The sequence below is a fragment of the Gambusia affinis genome, linkage group LG06 (genome assembly GCF_019740435.1).
Source record: "Gambusia affinis linkage group LG06, SWU_Gaff_1.0, whole genome shotgun sequence".
In the NCBI taxonomy this organism is placed as follows: domain Eukaryota; kingdom Metazoa; phylum Chordata; class Actinopteri; order Cyprinodontiformes; family Poeciliidae; genus Gambusia; species Gambusia affinis.
In genome coordinates, this window is record NC_057873.1 from 20,713,960 (window position 1) to 20,737,707 (window position 23,748).

Below are 23,748 nucleotides of genomic sequence, written 5' to 3' on the forward strand. Positions count from 1 at the left end.
ATTTTTTCCAGGGCACTTACTCTGACCAGCTAAGTGGTGAGGACGTGAAGCATTGTCGACCATGTGAAGCAGGTTCTTTCTGCAGCAGAACCGGCCTCTCCAAACCTCAGGGTCTCTGTGACCCGGGCCACTACTGCACTTCTGGAGCCACCACAAGCTCTCCTGTGAGTTCTGATGAAATATCCAAAACGATTCAGATGTGCGCTTTTAAATCAAAGCATATGCATCGACTTGGAAAAGTATTTCATAACAGAAATTCAGCTATTCTGTGAAGACATCAGACGTCATCAAGACTTTTTGGGTTTAAAGTAGAGTTCAATTAAGAACCAGTATCTAAAGCTTTAAGTTCTTCTTTAAATTGTTTAATCCATTATCCAAAAATTGTAATGTTATGGAATTGCTACAAATACATCAACATATGGCTGTCTATTTAAGATGCAGGAGGAATCAGTCAGAGAAGCAGCAGAACACATATGGTTTGCTCTAGAAGAACTGTACAGATTGTGGCGCTGGAAAAATCATTTCTGAACATCACGACTATTGAGTGAAAGCACAAGAAACCTGCTTGTAGTTTTCTACAAAATATTTAGCAGACACAAATCAATACATCAATACAATACAATAGAGAAGTGGTTCAGATGATTTAATCCAAAGTATCAGAGGGAATGAATTCACTTGCTTCGCTTATTTTTAGCAGTTAAAAATTGTGAAAACCATGTATTGTCTTTCTCCCCCTTTACAAATATATGCTGCACTGTGTGAGCTTTTCACGCAGAAATCCTGATATTCCTGATAGTGGTTTGTTGGAGTATGATCACGTTTACAAGGCATTGTGCATTTACCCAAAGAATATGCTTCAAACGTTTTGGTGTCTTGAGTTGTACCTGCTCTTTCCTTCATGTGGGTAAAATGTTTGACAAGCTGTCTTCCAGGTACTTGTTTGTGCTTATAAATCAGTTTTGCTCTAGTCAGGTAATTTGTCAGCATGGTGCCACGTATGAGCGGGGGAGGGACTGGAGGGAGAAACAGGATTATTAAAGAGGGAGAAATGTCCTGATTTTGTTTTTTAATGACTCAAGCTGCACATGACTTTCACGTTTAAACACACTTTGACGCAGTTATTTTCATGCCATTAGCATTAATACAAACCCAGAGGAATATTTTGTTCCTTTCTATTTGTTAAATAAATAACTGCAGATCTTCATTTGGAAAAGCCTTTGATGGTGCGTAGGAAATGAGTGACAGGCACCAGCCTCAACTGCCCACATGTCTTACTTTAAAGAACATTTGCGATGAAGCCAACGTCATGTTTTTGACATCCAAGATTATTTATTTAAACAAAAAGTTTGACACCCAGAGGACACCTTGTACTCTTCAGTTTTGTTTGCTGCAAATTGGGAGAGAAATTAAGATTATTTAAGAAGTAGACTGATAGTTGTCTTAATTCCTGCAGGTATCTGTTGCTACCGGTGACTTGTGTCCTTCAGGATACTTCTGTCTGCAGGGGACAAAATTCCCACAGCAGCATCCCTGTCCTGTAGGGACCTGGAGTATCTCAGTAGGAGGCCAGAACCTGTCCTCCTGTTGGGCCTGCCCACCTGGATTCTACTGCAACTACACTGGACTCAGTCAGCCTTCAGGATTATGCGACGCAGGTGTTTCTTTGTCGATCAGTGATGTGTCCAATTCCAAAAACAGTACAATGTTATAGAAATGAAAGATGCATCATCTAGAAATTATTTTGATCAGTTTTGTAATAACTTTTGGTGTAATGTTGCTTTATCTACTTTATAGGTTATTACTGTTCAGGAGGAGCAAGGTTTTCAAAGCCATCTGATGGTTTAACTGGGGACATTTGTCCAGCTGGACACTATTGTCCCCTAGGGTCAACTTTTCCAATCCCTTGCCCTGATGGGACTTACTCAAACAGTACAGGTATAACATACATTCTTGAAAAAGCAGCTTAGTGGATATCAGAGATGTACACAAAAATGTATATCTCTTTATCTTCTTGACTAAAGGGGCAGAAATGTGTGATGAGTGTCCATCGGGGACGTACTGTCTTTCTGGAGAAGGCGTCCAGCCATGTCCAGTGGGTCACTACTGTCTTGGTGGGGCAGTGGAAGGCATCTTGCCTTGCCCGCCTGGCACATACAGCCCTCGGTTTGGTCTTCGTCAGGTGGAGCAGTGCCTCATTTGTCCAGCAGGTGGGAATGTTGTTGCATCATTTTTAGCACTCATTGGTATTCTGCACATAAGAAGTGCTGCTGAAATGGATTTTAATTTATTACGCTGTAATTTATTCACTGGATGGATTGAAACTAATTGATAAAAATTAAAGGCAATAATTCAAAGTTTAATTGTTTTTAGTGAACTAAATGAGAAATATATTATGATGTGAAGAGGGTTTGTTATGGAGACTTCATGCATTACAGCAACTTCATCAGTGGTTTCTGCAGGTTTCTTTTGTGATGACTGGGGTCTGTTTGAACCTACTGGACTCTGTCAGTCTGGGTACTACTGCATAGCAGGTATAAAGCATGCCTCAAAAAAGTATTTAACCACAATCTGATGGGATTGTGTATTGGAATATGATGCTAAATGGAAAGAATAAATAAACATCTGGAAAGTGTGGCCTGCATTTATTTTGGTCTATTTATAAAAGTCTTTTATAAATAGACCTTTATACCCATCTGTTTTTACAAAGCAAAACAGGTAAAGCTCAGTTATCCTGTATGGACAGAGTGATTTTGATCACATATTTCTCACCTAGAATCCCAACATACTATAGTAAAACTTTTGGTTACAAAATGTGAAATGCCTCAGCAGTATGACAGCATAGGTAGAATCACATGCTCACTATTATTTATTACTCAAACTAAAAGGCCTGTTGCTGCATAAGCACTGTTATGACAAAGTGGAACCAATGAGTACACCTCACTAAAATGCTCGTCTTTGCAAGGTGTGAACTTTGAGAATCCCGATGGGAACTTCAGCACAGGAATCGGAGGAGCATGTCCTCAGGGAAGCTATTGTCCCGAGGGGACCAGTCTTCCTCTGCCCTGTCCACCTGGGACTTACTCTGACAGGTTTCATTGACCTAAATAGTAAAATCCATTTTTTTAACCAACTTTAGGTAGTTTACACTGATGGTCTTGACATTTCCTCCGCTTGCAGACTTTATCTGACAGAAGCCTCTGGCTGCAGTCCGTGTCCAGCAGGTCAATACTGTGGCACCACAGGACTCACTCGTCCATCTGGTCTGTGTCAGGCAGGATCCTATTGTCCAGGTGGAGACACAGCAAGCACAGGTAGGAAGTAGGAATACTGATGTATCCGAGTTGCTTTTTTATGCCTCCTTGTCTGATCAGTGAGGAAAAAGGTGTCTTTATCACCTTTGAGCATGGAAACATGATGGATTAAAATTATACAGTTTGGATTAAATCAAACATTAGAATAGAAATATCTTAAATGACCATCATTTAGGAGAGAAACAATGGCTGGCAGATACACGAAACTCAAATGTGTGAAGGTGAATAAGTGATTACAATCTTGCAACTATAACCAGGCTTGAAGCAGTTATCATTTCAGCATCTTTCCATCACGTTTAATTTAATTTTCCTCTTCAGGCTCTGAAGGAGGACTTTGTCCATCAAGTCATTATTGCCCTGAGGGAAGCTTTAGCCCAGTGGCCTGCTCAGCTGGAACCTACAGCAACCTCACAGGTCAGGCGGCGTGTTCCCGCTGCCCGGCAGGATATTACTGCCCAGAAAAGACCGACAACTTCACCAAGTTCCCCTGTCCCCCCGGGTTCTACTGTCCCGATGGTACTGTCATCCACAAGGCTATCAGTCATATACATCTTGAGAAACGGCCGGAATAGCAGGCGGAGATATTTTTAGCACTTCTGTATAGCTTTTGATTCAGTAAACCTCCCTCCTCAGCTTTGTTGCTTTGTAAATATCTGAATAAAATTAATGTTTTTTTATTTATTTATTTTTTGCTGAATATATAGGAACCAAGCATGCCACCCAGTTTCCTTGTCCTCGTGGATACTACAACCCAGAGCCCATGACTCAGAGTCTGGACAGCTGCCTGCCTTGTCCTCCAGGACACTACTGTGAGAAGGAGCGGCTGACCAAAGTGTCTGGAAAATGCAAGGCTGGTGAGTAATGGTGTCTTTGTTCATTTCTTCCGAGCGCACAGTCACAGTCACGCAGCCTAGTTTCCCAGTGTCAGGACGTTGTCCTCTGTGCCAGCCCGTTTTGGCTTCAGGGCCAAGCAGACCTGTCCGAAGCAGCCTTTAAGACTTTGAAGAAGAGAACAAAGGCTGCGCATGAAGCATGAAACATCACAACCCAACAGAGGCAGCGTCTCAGCTGCAACAAAAGCTTTTGAATAATTTTCGACATATCATTTATTCATGCACAAAGATGCACAGGAGAATCCTCAGTCATATACTACCCACATCTCTAAGGTTGGAAGTTGAAGTACGCCTGTCTGGTTTATTAAGTCATCGCATTTCTCCGCAGTAGCAGTGACTCATCCTTTTCACCTTGGCCTGGGTTGCTTCCTTTCCTGTAACATTGGATTTTATGTTTTTACTCACGCTGAGAAAGTCATCACATAATGCTTGTTTTGTGTCGTTTTGTGCTTTTTGTTCCTCTCAGGTTGGTTCTGTGTGTCAGCAGCGTGGAACTCTCAACCCTTTGACCTTGATAATTACACAAATGCCAACTGCCTGTGCCCAGCTACATCCACAGGGGGGCGCTGTCAAGTTGGCTTTTACTGTCCTCTGGGCAGCTCTGAGCCTATACCTTGTCCTCCGGGAGCCTTCTGCAATAAATCAGGTATTTAGATTCTAAAAATCTTTGTGAGGACTGACTGATTTCTAATACATTTCTGTCTCTATATGCTTTGAAAAAGTAATCCTACCACTTCAAATCTTTTCACATCTTGTCATTTTGTAGTCTCAAACCTTGGAGTAAAATGATTGAGATCCCTGTCCTACTGAAAAGTGAACCTTGATCCAATTCTCAAGGCTTTTGCAGCCTGTTAAAGGTTTCCTTTCAGTTTTCGATGATTTTTAGTTTTGTAGATCTTCCCATCATCATGAAGCATCGTTCTACACCATGATGCCACCACCATCATGAGATGGTTGGTGGCACCATTGGTTATGGGATAACCATCCCATTGGTTATCTTAGGGATGATATTTGCAAGGCAGTTATTAGACATGACATGTTACATACTTTCTTCCCTCCCTGATTCTCTACCTTCTGTTAAGTGTCTAATATTCTGTTAAAGCTTGCTTATGCTGTATGATTTTATGATTGAAAGTGCACTTAAAACTGCTTACTACTTGACAAAGACCATTTTGTAAACGGGAGTATTAATCTCAACGGGGGGGTTTTCTAGTTACATTAAGGTAAGAATAACAGTTTTAAATAAAATAAACATTTTTGTGAAGTGCACAAATGTCATGTAAACAGATTCTTCCACAAGAAAACTTTTACAGTTTTGGTTCTTCAGTAAGAATCTGAAAACCTACAAGCTACCATGTGTTTCCATCAACTGTCTACTGCACTTTCTCTTTCAGCATTTGTTAGCATAGTATTTGCTGCACTATTGTATCCTCCTTTGTAAATTACTTTGGATTAAAGCTCCTCAGCTCAGCTCCTTTAAAGTTCTGTGACACCTGGGAGGATTATCTGATTAATGTTGTCTCTGCTGGGTATGTCAGTTTACTTGAGAGCCAATATCTTGGTAGGTTTGCAGATGCAATGTAAGATTTTTCACCTCTGACGCCTTAACACGAAAGCCCTATTTATATGGCCAGACTGTCTTTTCTAACTAGTCAATTTGTTTCTCTGGAACTTACAACACATCCATATCACATTAAAAATCTGGGTAAAATGTGAATTTATGACAAATGCAGCAATTATTTCACTGTGTGATACAGTTTTAAATAAATCTAGCTGCAGTGGTACGTTATCTCCTCTTTACCAACACCATGCTCTCTAATTTTGTAAGGAAAATCTTACAGCATTCTTCCTTGGTGTCGGACTCCAGCTGTTCAGCAGTGCAAAACTTCCTTTGTTGTCGTTTTTCATTTCAAAGAGTTTTCCATTGGTGGCAGCTCTGGACCTCAGGCTTGCCAGTTTTACACATGGTTCCAACAAAGTTACATCTTAAAGCTTGAACACATTAGCAAACTGCATATCTCCCTTTGCCTGCCTCATGCTTTCTGCTTTAAGCTCTTTGTTTTTATCGAGCAGAATGGCCATTCACACAAGTTTGTGCATAAAAATCTCCTTCAGAGTTGTCGCTTTTCTGCTACTTTATTTTATTGAAAGACTTTTATAAATAAACCAATAATTAAAGAGTAATATTGTACTATTTTTGTAATGTTTTTATGGAGTTTAAGACATCCGTTTTTTCCAGAAGTTGTACTTTATACCTCTACCTGCAGCCCTGTGTTGTTTAGGAATATGAGCATAATGTGGAACTGCCATTTTTATTCAAGCAAAGTTTTCTGACTTGGCATTGCATGGGTGCCTGAATTTGTTGCTCCGGAACATAAATAAATCAGTTTCAGTGATGCCTTCATGGCTGTGGCATTAGGCCATGCCCTGTGCACAAATGCATCAACATGCATCATTGATTCTTGAGCAGAGTGCTGATAAGAAGTTTAATGACCCCCCCCTCACACTCTGGGCTACAAAACATGCCTCTAAGCAATGGCTTACATTTTGATAGATCAGATTTCTGGATAGTTTCTCACTTCATCTTATTCCAGCTAAAATGAGAAAGTGAGAAAGAGGTGGCAGCAGTGACGAATCTTTGTCATAAGTATTTATTTCATTGGATGGTTTTCACTGATCAAGCATCATGTAATTAGTTAGTTAACTCATTCTTACATTAAAGACAAACATGTAATGATTAGAGATATGCTGACACTGAGACCCAATATGGTACTATATGAAAGTTGATTAAAGTATATGGTTGAAACCTTAATAACTTCAGAAGAAAGTAAGACAGCACTACATTTGAGCAGTATTTCATCATCTACATTAATGTTTTGATTATGCACTTCTTACTCAATCACTGACAATCCAGTTACTATAGTTTCTGTTTTCCTGACTTGGCCTAATTGGAGTTCCTGTGTTAAAATGCTGCTCCAACAAAGTGCTAACTAGACCCAGGGTTCTTGAACTGTCTTCCTTAGGTAAGGGTACTCAAGTGGTACTCCAGTAGTTGTATGCTAGAAATTGTAAAATCTAGTTTTTACATGTAAATACAGATATAAATAACGGCCAAAATGAGTTGTTGTTGACGTAAGCAGTTCTTGTTTTGACACAGAAACTATAAAGAGAGCTTTGCTGTATAAGCAGGCAACAACAATACAAGTGCTGGGTTTTTTATTTACCTCTGAAATTAGAATGTGCATCTAGCAATGGTACACATTCTATTTGCAATATTCATTTGCAAATTGCAAAAACAGGAGGATGTACTAATTGCTGTGCATGGTGACAAGCAGGCTGCAATACTGGCTAATAGCTGTGTATTTTTTGTGTGTTATGTATTTAAGGACAAACTGAACATGTTCACATGTACACTTTGTATAGTACCATGTGTGAAAATGATTTAATCATTTTCACACATGGTACTATACGCTTTAGCAAACAGCTGCTTTAGCAAACAGCAAAAGCTGTTTGCTAAAGCACCATACTAACACCACCAGGCTTAATCTCTGAGTTAATATAACCTATCGATTAGGATTGGAACATATTTCAGTTTTGCTAATTTTTTTAAACTAAGTTGTGGTCTCCCACTTGAAAAGAGCAGTGTCCTTGTTGTTTTTCATTTTGCAAATTAAAAAAAGTCCTGCCATCAAACATTTAAATGAGCAATTAATTGTAGACCACATGATTCTATTAATTTTGTTTTTATTGCCAGTATTTAAAAAAAAAAGCTGAAATGATTGGAAAATTTCAAAATGAGCTGGTTGCAAAAATAACAATGTTTTCATGTTATCCAAAAAGGTTTAGCTTTGCCAGTGGGGCCGTGCTCTCCTGGGTATTACTGTGTTCAAGGAGCCACTGAGAGCAGACCGACCGATGGGATAACAGGCAACATCTGCCCTCCTGGGACATACTGCGGTGAGACCCACATAAGCAAGCTAAAAACTGTGTGAAGTTAAAGTGCATTAGTAGGAAAATAGATATATAGTGCATTATAACAGGAAATACATTTAACGAGGTGTTGAACAAGGACAACGATGCGTTTGTATTGCAGCAACCATTCCAAATAGTAATGGACCACCCACGCCAGAAAGATAACACTTTCTTTTTATTGATAAAAATCAGTGTTATATTACTAAATGGGGAGTGCAACCTGGGTGGACACACTGAAATACATAACTTTTATAAATTGTTCTTTGTAGCCAAATAGAACAGAGAGCAATAGGGTACTTCTGAGGTATTGTTTTTTTATTATTATTATTTTTATCTTGATTTTATCTTTCCACTTTCACTTCTCGAAAGAGAAAGTGGAAAATAAATTGGATGGGCTGTAGACCTGAAACAATCTAACAGATTTGGGTAGATAAAACTCTTAAATTACCTGTCTGCATCTGTGTGACTCAGTTTATTTCATTGTGTGTTAGCTTGTTAATAAAATGACAAAGCACATGGAGTTTTGCCCATTCATTCAGCCAAGTTTATTTAGCTATAAATTATCTGCCCCTTTTCATTACCCTGCAGTGGCAATTGATGTGCAAATAAGATGAATGAATAGAAGAATGATTGATGACTTTTTGATCTCTTTCTTTGTCTAGGGGAAGGATCAGGACAGCCAGAGTTGTGTCCACCTGGAAGCTTCTCCTCTCTGTCTGGTCTGACTAATGAGGCTAGCTGTCAGCCATGTACAGCTGGATTCTACTGTGGAGAAGCGGGACTTAGGACGCCTACTGGATCTTGCAGCCAAGGTCAATCCACACTCTGTTTCATGAGTTTGTTTGTAAAAAAAAAAGTTTGCTATCTGTTTTTTTTTTTTGTTAAAATTCTCATGTTTGACTTTTATATTTTGACTGTGCTCTATTTAACACTTTAGGATATTGGTGTCCTCCTGGTCAAAGTGTTGCAACAGCTCTGCCGTGTCCTTCTGGTCATTTCTGCTTAGAGGGTAGTTTAGCTCCAGAGCCCTGTCCATCAGGAACATACCAGGATAGAGACAAACAGGGATCATGCATGATCTGTGATGCTGGTGAGCGGGACTTTCTAATCTCAACAAGTTTTATGAATATTTTTGTTAGCATCATGAGTTGTTTTGACTATTTAATTCTAGTGTTGGTCTCTTTCTTTGATTAGATCAGTCTTGTTTATATTTACTTTATTCCTTCCTGAGTGATTATTCTTTATTAGGTTCATTTCTTGTGCGTAGTTATTCTTTATTCCTCTAGTTTAATTTTGTTTCTTAAGTCTTGTTATTCTTTATTATTAGATAATACTAGTCCCTTGTATACTCTCACTCACCCCCTGTGCCATTTTCTTTCTCTCTGCTCAGTCTGCCTGCTGCTCTCTCCCTTCATCCCTGCAACCTGTCATTGCAAGTCTTTTATTCCAGCATTCACCCTCACAGTATTTAAACCCTTCTTTTGCTCACACATCTTGCTGGTTGTTCCTGTTACACCCTGTTATTCTCCCAGTTTCTTCCACATGTCCCTTCCTGTCTTATCCCTTGGATTTATGGTTTTTGTTCTGCTTTGGCTCCCTGTTCCCCCTGTGAGTTTTTGTTTTTTAAATTTTTTATTAATACTTTATACATGATCCATGCTCCTGTCTGCATTTTAGTCCATCCTCAAACTCACACGTCATGACAGAAAGAAAGAAACTAATGAACACAAAATAATCAAACTAGAATTAAGTAATCAAAACACCAAAACAAGAGCTTAACAGTTTTGCCATTTAGCCATTTATTGCTATTGTCCAACTAAAATGACAACTTTCAAATGTTTTTGTGAAATCAGATTTTTTACAATAATGCGAGTTTGAATAGATTGTACAGGATTGTACAGAAAAAAGATAGGCAGCGATACAAACATCTCCACTTTTGATCTGTACTGGCAATTAATTTAAAAATAAGCATTTCTCCTCTTTCAAGGGTACTACTGTGACTTGAGACTGGGTCCTGTCAATGCCTCCTCTCCCAGGCCCTGCCCTAAAGGGCATTACTGTCCTGCAGGTACTGCCCTAGCCAACCAATACCCCTGCCCCATTGGCTCCTTCAACCCAAGTGAGCGAACAAGCAGCCCAGCAGGGTGTGTCCCGTGTCCTGCTGGACACTACTGTTCTTCCGTTGGACTGTCAGAGCCGACAGGTGAGGTGGACACAGATGTCCTGGCAACAATCCAGCTACCACTGTTTAGATTTATTATGTGTAAACCCTTTATATGGTCTGGTGCATTTTAGTTTTACCAACAAACTTTCCACAGCAGTTGAACTGTTGGATCAAAAGTAACTCAGTTTGTGTGACTTACTTGTATGTATGTATTGAATAAAATTACTGAAAAAATCTGTTATGTGCTTTCATCCATAGGACCTTGTCAAGCTGGTTATTTCTGCAAGCTTGGGGCATCTTCTCCTACCCCCCAGGATGGATTCTCAGGCTCCTTATGCCCTCCTGGTCACTTTTGCCCCTCAGGTTATTTGCCAGCCTCTGCTCAATCATCTTGTAGCTGTTTATGCACTGCACATTGTTAAAGCGTTTGTTGTTGTTTTTTAATATAATGCATATAAACATCCGTATGATAAAAGCACAATGTACACAAATGAATAGAGGAGGACGTTATTACCCTTTTGCCCCATTACACTGTATAGCTGTAATGTATTATTCATTCTAATTACCATTTGGAGGCCATTAGCAAGTTCTGACAACGCGCATCTTTCGGCTTCTGCTTTCCTGATGTCTTTGAAATAATTCCAACACATGCCCTCTTTCACTTGGCTGACCCATCTCTTAGAAATGCTGCTGCAGGGCAAACCGATTTGTTGTGAGTAAGCCAACGCTGCACCCAACACTCGTTCCTTCATAGGAGTGTCTCACTTGTACACTTGTTCTCATACTGTGCGAAACATTGCCACGCTATGTATTTTGGCCAAACAATGTGCATGCATAATTTCAACATTATTATTATTTTTTTTTTTGTTCAAACTCCTCTTTAATGCAGTTTTTCTTATTGTTGTCTTTACAGGCACTGGAGCCCCCAAAGCCTGCCCTGTGGGAAGTTTGTCAAACAGCTCAGGCTTGCATAGACCGGATGATTGTAAAGCTTGTTTGGGGGGATTTTACTGTGACTCTGCTGGCCTCACTAAGCCCAGCGGGTTCTGCAGTAAAGGGTACATCTATTCTATGTTTTGTTTTTCTTTTGTTTGAGTCAAAGTCATTCAAGCCATCTTGTAATCAAACCGATTTGGTTTTGCTGCGTTTCTTATGCAGATATTACTGCATAGAGGGTGCTGTCACATCCACCCCCAGTGATGGGATTTCAGGAGGACCCTGTCCTGAGGGTCACTACTGCCCCGAGGGAACTGTTGAACCTTTGCCATGCAATCCAGGGACCTATGTGGCTGTAACACATGCGATTCAGTGTGAGCTTTGTCTCCCAGGCTGGTTTTGTGTGTCTGGCTCTCTGTACCTCTGTCCTGAAGGTTTGTTGTTTGTTCTTTTGTTTGCTTATTTTTCATAAACGTAATTGAAAAGAAAAAAAATCTTATCCATTAAATTATACCACAATACTTTTGCCAAAAGCAGACACAAAAAAGCATAGAGATGTATCCAAATATTTTTTATCTTTTCATATTTCTCCATTTCCATGATTTCTGTTTTTGTCCTATAGGATTTTATTGTCCTGAAGGGACTGGATTTGCCTTGAGGAGCTGTCCAGAAGGAACCTACGGTCCAGATCCTGGCTATTGGTCTGTCTCCCAGTGCAGACAATGCGACGGAGGCCATTACTGTTCTTCCAGAAATGCCACAGCTGTCACTGGACCGTGCCAGGAAGGATATTACTGTTCACATGGAAACGTCTCTCCTCAGCCTCACTCACAGGCTGCAGGTAAACAAATGTTTTTACACAAATGCTCTGCAAAATCACACATTTACTGTAACTGATCCCAGATGTTGCTTTGCTAATGTCTTTGCCAATTTGATAGTGGTTATCTATTAGTGATCTGTTTGAGACATGTCTCTCGCCAGAAGGAGGACCTTGTCCTGTTGGACACTACTGTCCCCAGGCCACCATCCATCCTCAGCCCTGTCCACCTGGAACATTCTCCAACATCACCAAAGTGGCCTCCGAGGTTACGTTCACTCTGCATGTGATTCTGTTGTCCTCTTTACACTGACAAAACTTACTTTACCTTTGCAAAAACTAAGAGGCACAGAGGCAAAAAGTAAAAGTTTTAGACACAAATCAAAACATAGTAATGGCAGCATCATACTATGTATGTGAAAACCTTTCCTTAGCTTTTCTTCAGCTTTTACTTAACAGAACACATAGTTTTTCTCCCACTTTATAACTATTTGCAACCTTATTATGTTTATTATAACATAAAGCCTCAATAAAATACATTAAAGCTGCTGGTGCTACGAGTGTAAGCGTTATGAATACTTTCTCAATGGATTGTATAAAATTATCAGAAAAGTTACTCAGAGTTTTGGTCTGAATTAAAACAGGCTCTTTATCTTCTTATAGGAAGATTGTCAGCCATGTTTCCCAGGTTACTACTGTGACTCAGCGGGACTCTCTGCACCTTCAGGAAAATGCTGGGAAGGCTTCTTCTGTGTGGAGGGTGCAGATCGTCCTGACCCTCCTCTTAAGGACGACCGTGCAGGGCCATGCCCAAAAGGTACTCAAGCACTCTTGAGATATCAGCTGAAGTGTCTTCTTTAAAAAAATTAGTGACTAACAGATTATCCTGGGGAGGAAATGTACTACTGGGGGAATAATACAAATGTGGTCATAATTAGGTCAGGTCTTTATTGTTGCTCAAGCAGTACACCTCAATACAAAACTATGTTTTTAAGACATTTAACAATCAGTACATACATAGATTTTTAAACAAGCGATTGTGTTTTTCATTTACATAACCTGAAAGCAAGTTCATTGTACAAGTAAACAGTCTCTTTCAAGCTTAGTACGCCAAACAGAAGCAGCTGCTCTGATGGGATCAGTAACCAAACCCTGTTTCTTGTGGATTCTGTGTGTCTCTGTTTCATGGCACTTGTCTGCACAAGCAGGTTATTACTGTTCAGAGGGTTCTGCAGCTCCTCAGCGCTGTCCTCCGGGAACCATCAGCATAGAAGACGGCCAAGCCAGCTGCAGTGTCTGTCCCCAGGGGTATGCTTGCTTATCAAGACTCACACGGTCTCCATGAACTGTAAGCTGACAGAGATTTTCACAAGAATACACTGCAGAAGGTGCAGGACCTGTAAATATTCCTATGGTCTGTGTAAGGAATCCGCTTTTGATGTTTTTGAACGCAAGTTATTTGTAGTTTAGTTTTGTTTTTCTTGTTAGTTCTGCGTTGGATTCAACAGAAGCCAAAAACTAAATTATTAATTTTCCTGTTTTGTCTCAACAGATTTTATTGCCCTGGCAAAAGTAACACTTCTCTGCTTGGGAGTTTTGAGTGTCCGCCGGGTCATTACTGCCCAACCGGAACCTGGTCCAAATACCAGTTCCCGTGTCCAGCTGGAAGTTTCAATCCTCGCACTCAGATGACAAAACCCCTGGACTGCCTGCCATGCCCTCCAGGTCACACATCATTTACTGCTAATGATTAATTAAAGATTCAGCAGTTGACCCAGGGTTACGTTTTTGTTAATGATCATTACTGTAATTAAAAACTCTGTTGCTAAAATAGTCCACTTCAGAATCGGTTGTTAAAATGTCTAGATTTATGTGTTTCAGCATAGGTTCACAAATTTTACAACACTTTTTATTTTTTTTCCAGGATATATTTCCAGCGGCATAGAAATGATATCTTGGCTTTTCTTATTTTTTTCTTCCAACAGGCTCATTCTGTGCGACTCCTGGCAAAGATGTGGCATCTGGCCTGTGTGATGCAGGTTACTACTGTATCTCTGGTGCTCGGTCGCCCACACCGGAGGATGGAGGGGTGACGGGTAATAGATGTCCTGAAGGACATTACTGCACTCAGGGCTCCTCGGCACCATTTCCCTGTCCTGCAGGGCATTACAGCAACAAGAGCAGAAACAGTCATATCTCTGACTGCCTACCTTGTCCTCCAGGTTGGAACTAATTTTAATTATTTGGCAGTAATCCTAAGAAACTGCATCAGTGACTGCCTAACAAATGTTTCTGTTTTGTAGGTTTTCTGTGTGTCAGCAGAGGGCTCTCTTTTCCTCCTCATGTCTGTCCAGCAGGTTATTACTGTCCAGGCACAGAAAGCGGCAACCTGCAGAACTCTATAATTTGCTCACCAGGAAGCAAGTGTCCACCTGGATCTGATAGACAGGTGCCCTGCTTGCCTGGGACATATCAGAATTTGCCAAGTCAGGTGAGGAGGACAAAGATGTATCTTTTTTTTTGTGCCATATTTCAAAATGAAATACAACTTAATAGCATGTGTTAAATAATCTTAAGCCCAAATAATCATAAGTATATTAAGTGGATGTGCATTCAGTTTTCTTCTATGTTACTTCTTTACAGGCTGACTGCATTGAATGTCCTGCAGGATTTTTCTGTCCTGGCTTGGTCAGCGCAGATGTTGACCAGGTGACTGGAACTTCCACTCCTGTGCCTTGTCCTAAAGGACATTACTGCCCAGCTGGTGAGCCACGGTACATCGGATATAACAACACATTCATGACAAATGTACAGCCTCATTGCATTATAACGTCACCGATAAATGTGACAGGTTGTGTTGCATTCGACCTAGGAGAGATTGCTTGTCTGAATACCGCAGAGTGCTCTGCTGAACTTGTTTTATTTGCACTCCTGAATGAATGACTGTGGCGCTAAACTGCTTTCCAATTATGCAAATGGTTATTACGGAGCATAATCGAGAAAGACACGGTCATCATAAAACGCTCTTTGATGTTTAGCCCTCAACCATCTGTAGATTCAATACATGTTTATCTACAGGAACCCAGACTGGTGTGGCGTTCCCATGCCCAGCTGGCACTTTCAGCAGCCAGATGGGATTGTCCAATAAGTCTGATTGTGAGCCCTGCCCCCCTGGGAGATATTGCAGTTCTTCAGGCCTGGCTACTCCCTCAGGGTTCTGCTCTCCTGGGTAAATAAACACCCAGGAAAGATTGAAAGTTCTCTCTGTTTGATCTGATCTTTCTACTCTATCATTTGTCCACATATTACCTCAGTTTACCTTTGCTGTTATGACTTCTTTCTCCTTAGTTACCTCTGTGTCCAAGGTTCCCTTTCGGCCCAACCAGAGGAGGGTCCAACAGGTCGGCGGTGCTCTGCAGGGTTCTACTGTCCCCAGAGCACAAGCTACATGGTTCCTTGCCCTGCAGGCACCTTTAGCTCCATAGATGGTGACATAAAATCTTCATTAAAAAGGCTGATACATTACATACAGAATTATGAAAATAAATAGTCAACTATGGTGCTCCAAACAGTCATCACATTGAAAACTGTTTTGCTTTTAGGGCTGCCTATATTTTCAACAAAGTTGTTAGTGTTCATGTATCAGTTCATATAGCTAGGTGAAAAGAAAGACTGTTGGCAAAAAGAAGAATCATTGAACTACAAAGATGTATTTAAATTCTGAAGAAAAATGAAACATTAATTATATAAAAAAATCATAAATGCTTTTAGAAAATTGCTTTGAAAAATTTACCTATGTTTTTCTAACATCTCACTGAGAAAAAAGCAGGTGATGGATTTAAGTCATTTGAGGTACTCTTCATCAAAATAGGAATGCAATTTTTAAAGTTAAATATAAAAAGTTACAATTATGTTAATTTGGTAACTCGCCGAAAACCAAATTCAGTTTGGTACATTGAATTACCGTTAATAAAGTAAAGATAAATGAGAAGGATTGTTTTTGACTGATGGAAAAAAACAATAACCTGAATGGAGACTTTTAAATAATTTGTTCCCTGATCTATTGTGTGCTTTTAAATAATTCAAATGCCACTTACTTTTTTTTCACAATGGGACTAATTTTTGTACTGAAAGGAAGAAGCCTTCTGTATGTCAGAGAAGCCTGGATATATTTGAGATTACAGCATCATCCCATACCTTATTTCTTATTTCAGTCAATAGTTTTCTTGTCTTGTTCAATATTGTACTAGGTGCAGTTTCTATAGACGTATGTCAGCCCTGTTCGCCTGGCCACTACTGTGCTAAGCCTGGAGCATCTTCCCCATCTGGACTGTGCAATGCTGGTTTCTACTGCAGAGAGGGATCACAAGCTGCATCACCTTTGAGAAATATAACTGGTAGCACTTCATTCATGACTTGACCTTTAAATAATGTTAATAAATGCATTGCAACATTCTGAGCAGGGCTTTTGTAAAATTCCTTCAAAGTGAAATTTCAAATTATGTAATAAAAAAAAAAAAACATAGACATTTTTTGGCATTTCTCTTGCACCTTTAAGCTTTTTCTAATAATCTCAAAGGTTTTAGCAGGGGTTTTTTTTCTTATTTTTACAAAGGTTGGTAAATATTTTAGTCTGTTAGGTAACTTACCAACAAAGCCAGTAAAGTCATCCAATAAAGTTGAACTGTCTGTTCCAGGCGAAGTGAAATCGTCAGCCAGATTTGATGGCGATTCAGTCCAAGGGGATGTGTGTCCCGCGGGATACTACTGTCCAAAAGGCAGCGCAAAACCAAGCCCTTGTCCTCCAGGTAGAACGACTGCATGCACAGACAGAGCACATGAAGAAAAAACTTAACATTTAAAGTCAGCCATTTCCATAAAGGATCTAGTGTACTAGATCAAAAATCTTACCAAGTATTTTTGATTTACTTTTGTCTATTGCAAATATCTCACTACACTTGAAATAAGACAGAACTAACTTACAAGTGACATTTCAGCAAGAAATGGGAGCCTGTTTTAAGTCAGCAATTTGATGAATTTGATGAAAAGTATTAATTTGATGAAATTTATTAATAACATGGGGAAAAATGTCTTGATATAAGTGAAATAATCTGCCAATTAAACTAATGCTTTTTAACAATATTAAGCATTTAAAGTAATATTGCACTTAAAAAAAAGAAAAACATCTCTTTCATCTCTTTCAAACTTGAAATGTGCTGCTGGGCTTTTTACCAGCTCAAATCTGAGATAGAGGTTTTATAGTCTGATGAGTCAAGACTGTTGTTATTGGGTTTAAGGGACAAAATATTCATATAAAAAGACACTGCACCACTGAAAATGATACTGCGCCATATTGAGTTGTATTTTTTTTTTCCATTTTTCTTTGCTCAAGACGTATTGGTGCAACGTAGATGGACTAAAGGTGAAGGATGAAATCACCTCCCAATTATTTTAGTCCACCTAAAATCAACAGGTGGCAAGTTTTAGACAAAATGAATTTCGCCTCTACAGGACAAGGATTTAAAACACAAACTAGTTTTTAGACCAACTTTAGTCATCAGGAGCTTTTTATAACATCTATGATTATACTGCGTGTATATGAACTCCTGCCAAGAACTGTGGGTGTTCTGTCTTTTGCTACAACTGCGTTGTCGACAAGGCTCCCACAGAAATGGTTTGTCACACCCACACATGAGAAATGCTTCTGACCTCACACATTTAGCACACTTCTTCAATAGGTACGGCGAAGGGCTATAATTCTCCCAGGGGGAATGTGTGATAGGTTAATGTATCTACAACATTATGGAGAGATGTAAAACCTAACGGGAGTCCAAATAAAGCTGTCAGAATAGTCAGATAGGTACTTAATTAGGTGAGTAAATGGAGCAGCGGAGCACATATGACAATTATCCCATACCCTTTCAAGTCTGTATAGTTATATGTGTGTATGTGACAAAAGGGAGTGGGACTGTGAATCATTTTCGCATGTAGGGTCATTTATCTTCTTTGAATAGGTACTTTCTTGGGGAGGACTGCAGCTCACGCTGAGGACGATTGTGAAGCTTGTCAGCGAGGGTTCTACTGCCCTTCATGGGCTCAGACGTCCGTGGGCCTCATCTGTCCCCCAGGATGGTTCTGTCCAACAGGATCACCGTCTGGACATCAGCCAGGTGTAATTCACAACGTCGTACAAATCATATCTGTGAGAGAAAAAAAAAATCTCTTCTGTGAGGTGCAGTTTCCTGGCAATTAGAAAGAAATACTTGTAGGAGGCAGTTGTTCAATGAGAGAGTAAAGAATTACTCCTTTTTGAAATGAATCACAGTAGATGAACTGTATAATGGAAGCAGTAACCAAACAGAATAAGCTCTAATGTGAAGAAGAAAATATTAGAAAAGCTATCCAATTTAATAACAGTTAACATAATTATTGTAGCCATAAATAGTTCATGCTCACTGTAAAATGATATAGGATTTTTAAGCAGTCATATTATACATATCATAAAACTGTTACTATAATTTGTCTAATTAGAAATAAATTCTGTCCACAATACTTATTAACATGTGGAGTTGATTACTGGATTTAACCCAATTAGAAAAACAAAAAGGATAGGTATGTAATGCTGGATGATTTAAATAATTGGTTTTATTTCTTTCTATTGAATTCAAGCTGATTGCATCCAGTTGCTGACTTGCAGTATTCACTTCTCCTGCATGAGCATGTTTAAAAATGGGACTATAACTTGCAATGTGATGCTGACTTTGCATCAATCCTTCATACTGACCGTGTTTTTAGTGACAGGATAGAAAAACACCCATGTTAATAGGAAGAAACCTCCAGCAGAACCAACTGAGAGTTCAGTAAAACAAAGCATGCACACAAAATATAAACACAGAGGCACTGATCAAGTTGTACTTACAATGGTAAAGAAAACAGAGCTTAAATTGTAGTAGTAACCCCTGTACGGATTTAATCAGAGAGAAACCCAAATAAGCTCTGAACCGCTTTTATATTGTATCTAATGCATAAATACCATCGAAGTGATTAAATGTCCCAGGTGAACTTCCTGTCTCCTTTTATATTGCATGCCAGAGAGATGCCAAACTTCATTTTAGCAGCTCGTGGAGGGCTTTGTCAAATTTCCCGCACTATGTTTCACATTTCGGTTAATAGTTTTAAAGTTGTGTTATGTCATTTTCAGGCTTTGGAGTTCCTTACGTATTTTTTTACTTTTTTTTGTTGAGTATTAGTTCTGCATATTATAGCTAATATTTTTATCATTGCATTGTTGAAATTGTGATGCACTGCATGAATTAAAACACTTGATAGTTGCCACATTTTTGGATTAATACATACATATACTAATTAAAGCTTTTTCTTACCATGTAATTTTTTTTCCCCACAATTTAGCCATTGTGGAAGCAAAATAACAATCTGAGGTTTTATGTCTGATTATTTCACAGAATACCAGTGCCCACCTGGCTATGCTTGTCCAGCTGGTAGTGCAGAGCCAGTCATCTGTAGTCCAGGCTCGTTTCAGGCTTTGTCTGGACAGTCAGTTTGTGATAGCTGTCCACCTGGTAAATTAAGTGTTCAAATGCGTTTATCTGCTCTAAATTTATATATAGTTGTTTTTTTGTTTTTGTTTTTTTCCTTTTGAGTTTGTTTATTTTTCAGGTTTTTACTGCCTGGAAGGCTCTTCTGTACCTTCTCCATGTCCGGTGGGTTATGTCAGTCGATTAGCTGACAGGATGTCCCTGAGCCACTGCTCTCCTTGCCCCTCTGGCTACTTTTGTAACAGCAATGCTCTGACAGAACCGTCTGGACCCTGCAGCCCAGGTCTGTCAGCTCGCAAGTATCAACAAACCTAGCTAGTAAAAGTTATTTTTGTACAATAACATTTTGTGGAGTCAAGTTAGAGTGATAAGTACTTGATAAATGTATGTGAAAATGACTGAGACGGAATTCAGTCAAAATATAGGATCACGGGGCGCGCTCCGGTGGCGTAGAGGGTAGCGCGCCCCACGTTTGGAGGCCTTCAGTCCTCGACGCGGCCGTTGCGGGTTCGATTCCCGGACCCGATGACATTTTCCGCATGTCTTCCCCCCTCTCCATCCCCCTTTCCTGTCAGTGTACTATGAAAAAAGGGACACTAGAGCCCACAAAAAGGACCCCCTGGTGGGGAAAAAAAAAAAAAAAAAGAAAGCAGCGTTAAAGTTGTAGGTCCATCTTCAAATGCAGGGAAATTTGGGTGTGATTATGTTTTGAAAAAAATTTGTGTGTAGAAAATATTTTGTTGTGACAACAGTAATCAGGTTAAAATTTTATTGGATGTCTTTTATGATTAAAGTTTAACATTATGTGTTCATTTTTGTTCATATGGTAAAATTTAAAATATTTCAGTAATCCTTAGAGGGATATTTGTCCGTATTTTCTACTACAGGACATTTTTGCTCCCAGGGTTCCACCGAGCCTTCACCTGTCTCCCAGCCATATGGGGATGTTTGTCCTATGGGACACTTCTGTCCTCAGGGAAGCGGGTCACCCAAACCTTGTCCTGTTGGCAGTTTTCTTCCAGAACCTGGAGCTTTATCCTTCTCTCAATGCCGTCCTTGCCCTCCAGGGAAATACTGCCTCATTCCCGGAGCCTCACAACCCTCAGGTGGGGAACGTGCTTTATTTTGACTCTATATTCATGTATTGTATCAGGTGTAGAACATTCTTTTTCTTTTTTTTCTTAAATCAAATAATTACAGAATACAACCACATATTTATGGGTTTATTAACAGATTGTTTAATCCTCTCTCTTCTGAATTAATGCCTCTTTGTGCTAGGTTTATGTCATGCCGGTTTTTTCTGTGCTGGAGGTGCTGATAGCCCCACACCGCGAGCAAACTCTTCCATGTCAAAATGTCTTGGGGAAATCCTGGATTCTTACTCGATGGAAATAGACTTGGTCTTGTGGATTTACAACCTGTCCTGTTCCAACGTTTCTTCTAAATCTGGTATTTTTATGCATTTCTTGACATTTAAGTAGTGCAGTGAATGTTTCACTGCTTAGGAGGACATTTTACAACATTTTCTGTTCATTTGTATTATAGTCATTTATACATACAGTACAAATTAGAGAAACAGGGCAGCACATTGGAAGCAGCGTTGTCTTTTAGGAAGAGGTTCCTGGGTTCTGGTTCTACTTGGTTCCTTTGTCTGATCTTCCAGTGCATGCATGGGTTCTCTCCTGGCACTCCCACAATTCAAAACATGACTATTAGGTCACTTAGTTCTCAAGTATGTGTGTTAACATACATGGTCGTTTTCCCATGTTTATCTGTGTTGCCTTGTGGTGGACCTCAGGATGTATCTCACCAAATGTTTTTGCAGTCCTGTAGAAAAAGATGGATGAATGAATGGATGAAAAAAATCCAGACTGCAGATTGAACGAAGGCTCATAAAGGAAGAATTACAGTAGAGATTTATCCATCGAGGAAGAAGTCAAGAGAAATGTTGATAGAGGGCCGTCATGTAGAAATAAAACATATTGACCCCTAACCCAGAGATTTCAAAGCATTCTCTATTGAACTCAGTTTTAATTGATTGTTTTAGTGAAAATTCTGCTATGAATTTAGTATGAATTATAATTTTTGCTCTGGTTTTGAGCTGCATCATTACTCTAACATGTAATGTTGTGCAATACAACTCGCTCTTCAACAACTGCCATCAAAATACTTTATCATAGGAAGCTCTGCATTGGTTGCAGAGAATAGGACTTCCTACGCTTTGCAACCAATGCATAGGAAGGCAGAGAATAGGACTTCCTATGCTCTGCAACCGATATTGGATCGATACCAAAATAGTGGTATTGATCCAATGCAATTCAGTCTGTATTTTAGTGATGTGGATTTAGTTACACCACATTGATGAAGCTGTAAAGAATATTTCTTAGAACACTAGTTGTCATGTGACCCAAACTCTAGAAGTCCATAACATGACTAATTTTCTTTATGCCATGTTTTGATCTGAAAAGTTACTTTAACCTAATGCTACACACACAGTTAAAAGGGAAGTTGAAATCCAAACATGCTATTGGTCATTCATTTAGGTTCGGTATTGAAAAAAACTTTTTTTAAAGTATGATAATTGATAATGTTTTATCAAAACAATCCTTAGAGCTGTGACCTTTTGACTAATAGAGATCTGAAAAGTAAAAACCTTGGTAAATTGGCAAATTTCTAATTCGAGAAACTTTACACTTCTAAAAAACTATTGTTTTTATGTATTGCCAATGAACCACCACAAATTTGTTTAGCATATTCCTGTTATAAAATGTGCTATATAACTAGAATTGACTAGAAAAATTGACTTGGTTGTTTTGTTTTGTATCATATTGAGGTATTATTCCTTCAAAAAATACTTATCTGGTATGTTGATTTGATTGAGATGCAAGCATGACTGACAGTGGAAAGACATTCCTCCTGACTCTGATTGGTTGTTTTTGTCCTGGTGGAGTGTACTTTTTGCAAATGGCAGAGACCACTGAGCAACCCTATAGCATTTTATTTTTATCTCAAATTACCACTCTCAATTTTTTTTGTCTGGACAAAGAGACAGTTTTAACAAATATGTAGAAAATATATTTTTCTGAAAGTTGCCCTCTACAGCTTTGAGGAACTCCTGAAAGGCTGCCACAAGAGATTCATAGGGATTTCTTAAACATGCACAAATAAGTCAAAGCAACATTCTAGGCAGGTTTTTGCTGAGGGGATTACATTATAACATGTAGTACAGCTAAAAAAAAAGTCTATTTTGCATTATTCCCCATCTCCCCCTTCCCTGTAAGAAACAGACAGCTGTTTCTGTTTGTGTACTGTCCGTTTGATAAAAGATGTAAAACAAGCAGTTTTTTTAGCTTTGTCTGCCATGTTCAGCTGCAGGGAGAAATGCTACCTGGATCAAAGTAGCCGCGATGCCTCTGGCAGATTCTGATCACAATGTGAATCACTCAGCAGAACATCTCAAGAGTCCACATTATGCATGTTCCACCTACCGAGGAGATATATGTCCTAAGGGTGAGTAAATCCTGACACGCAAAGTGTGATCTAATATAACTTTATCCCCTCTGCCATGGACATTGTCATCTTATGACATTGTCACTATATTTGCTGTAACATATAAGTACTTTCAAATGCGTGCGTCTAAGATTTGAACCTTTTTATTTATTTGAAAAAATAATGAATGTAGTGAGACAGAACATTTTATAGTAGTTGTAGAAAGTATTTACATGCACTTTCTATGATTAAACAATCTTTGCTGTCAATCAAAGCAGCAGAAGATGCAGATGGTTATGCAAAGTGAGCTGCCTCCTCTATTTGATGCGCCCCACTTTGCAAGTGTCCTCATTTGAAGATGTAAAAGTCTGAATGCCATATTGTGACCTCCCTCTTCAAAAGAAGCCTGGTGGTGGAGACGATGTGAATAAAGGCACTATAAAGTAGCCCATAAAAGAACAAATTCAAATTCCTGCAGCAAAGTAATTAGTTCCTCTGAATTGTCAAAGAAGGTCTGGTAGATGGAAAATAAAAGATTCAGTATTTATGCCTGTGTGCGGGACGAGCGCTTGCGTAAAAGAAAACAGATAATCCTCACAAGTTTCCCCAT

General features: G+C 39.3%; 1 protein-coding gene across 1 annotated transcript in view; it reads left to right on the top strand.

The window, feature by feature from the left end:
- si:ch211-286b4.4 overlaps positions 1 to 23,748 on the top strand; it is a 65,569-nt gene that overhangs the window by 8,674 nt on the left and 33,147 nt on the right. Inside the window, exons 17-51 of the mRNA XM_044120598.1 lie at positions 12 to 164; positions 1,454 to 1,655; positions 1,795 to 1,935; positions 2,022 to 2,207; positions 2,460 to 2,531; positions 2,963 to 3,089; positions 3,178 to 3,311; positions 3,630 to 3,827; positions 4,016 to 4,165; positions 4,671 to 4,850; positions 8,045 to 8,161; positions 8,839 to 8,988; positions 9,114 to 9,266; positions 10,164 to 10,379; positions 10,599 to 10,703; positions 11,254 to 11,398; positions 11,499 to 11,710; positions 11,899 to 12,117; positions 12,258 to 12,361; positions 12,757 to 12,910; positions 13,302 to 13,401; positions 13,646 to 13,818; positions 14,079 to 14,315; positions 14,397 to 14,584; positions 14,737 to 14,857; positions 15,172 to 15,322; positions 15,442 to 15,581; positions 16,344 to 16,490; positions 16,791 to 16,901; positions 18,108 to 18,263; positions 19,557 to 19,673; positions 19,771 to 19,932; positions 20,537 to 20,755; positions 20,928 to 21,098; positions 23,019 to 23,159. Coding sequence (XP_043976533.1) covers positions 12 to 164; positions 1,454 to 1,655; positions 1,795 to 1,935; positions 2,022 to 2,207; positions 2,460 to 2,531; positions 2,963 to 3,089; positions 3,178 to 3,311; positions 3,630 to 3,827; positions 4,016 to 4,165; positions 4,671 to 4,850; positions 8,045 to 8,161; positions 8,839 to 8,988; positions 9,114 to 9,266; positions 10,164 to 10,379; positions 10,599 to 10,703; positions 11,254 to 11,398; positions 11,499 to 11,710; positions 11,899 to 12,117; positions 12,258 to 12,361; positions 12,757 to 12,910; positions 13,302 to 13,401; positions 13,646 to 13,818; positions 14,079 to 14,315; positions 14,397 to 14,584; positions 14,737 to 14,857; positions 15,172 to 15,322; positions 15,442 to 15,581; positions 16,344 to 16,490; positions 16,791 to 16,901; positions 18,108 to 18,263; positions 19,557 to 19,673; positions 19,771 to 19,932; positions 20,537 to 20,755; positions 20,928 to 21,098; positions 23,019 to 23,159 — 5,452 coding nt within the window. The remainder of the gene's footprint in view (positions 1 to 11; positions 165 to 1,453; positions 1,656 to 1,794; positions 1,936 to 2,021; positions 2,208 to 2,459; positions 2,532 to 2,962; positions 3,090 to 3,177; positions 3,312 to 3,629; positions 3,828 to 4,015; positions 4,166 to 4,670; positions 4,851 to 8,044; positions 8,162 to 8,838; positions 8,989 to 9,113; positions 9,267 to 10,163; positions 10,380 to 10,598; positions 10,704 to 11,253; positions 11,399 to 11,498; positions 11,711 to 11,898; positions 12,118 to 12,257; positions 12,362 to 12,756; positions 12,911 to 13,301; positions 13,402 to 13,645; positions 13,819 to 14,078; positions 14,316 to 14,396; positions 14,585 to 14,736; positions 14,858 to 15,171; positions 15,323 to 15,441; positions 15,582 to 16,343; positions 16,491 to 16,790; positions 16,902 to 18,107; positions 18,264 to 19,556; positions 19,674 to 19,770; positions 19,933 to 20,536; positions 20,756 to 20,927; positions 21,099 to 23,018; positions 23,160 to 23,748) is intronic.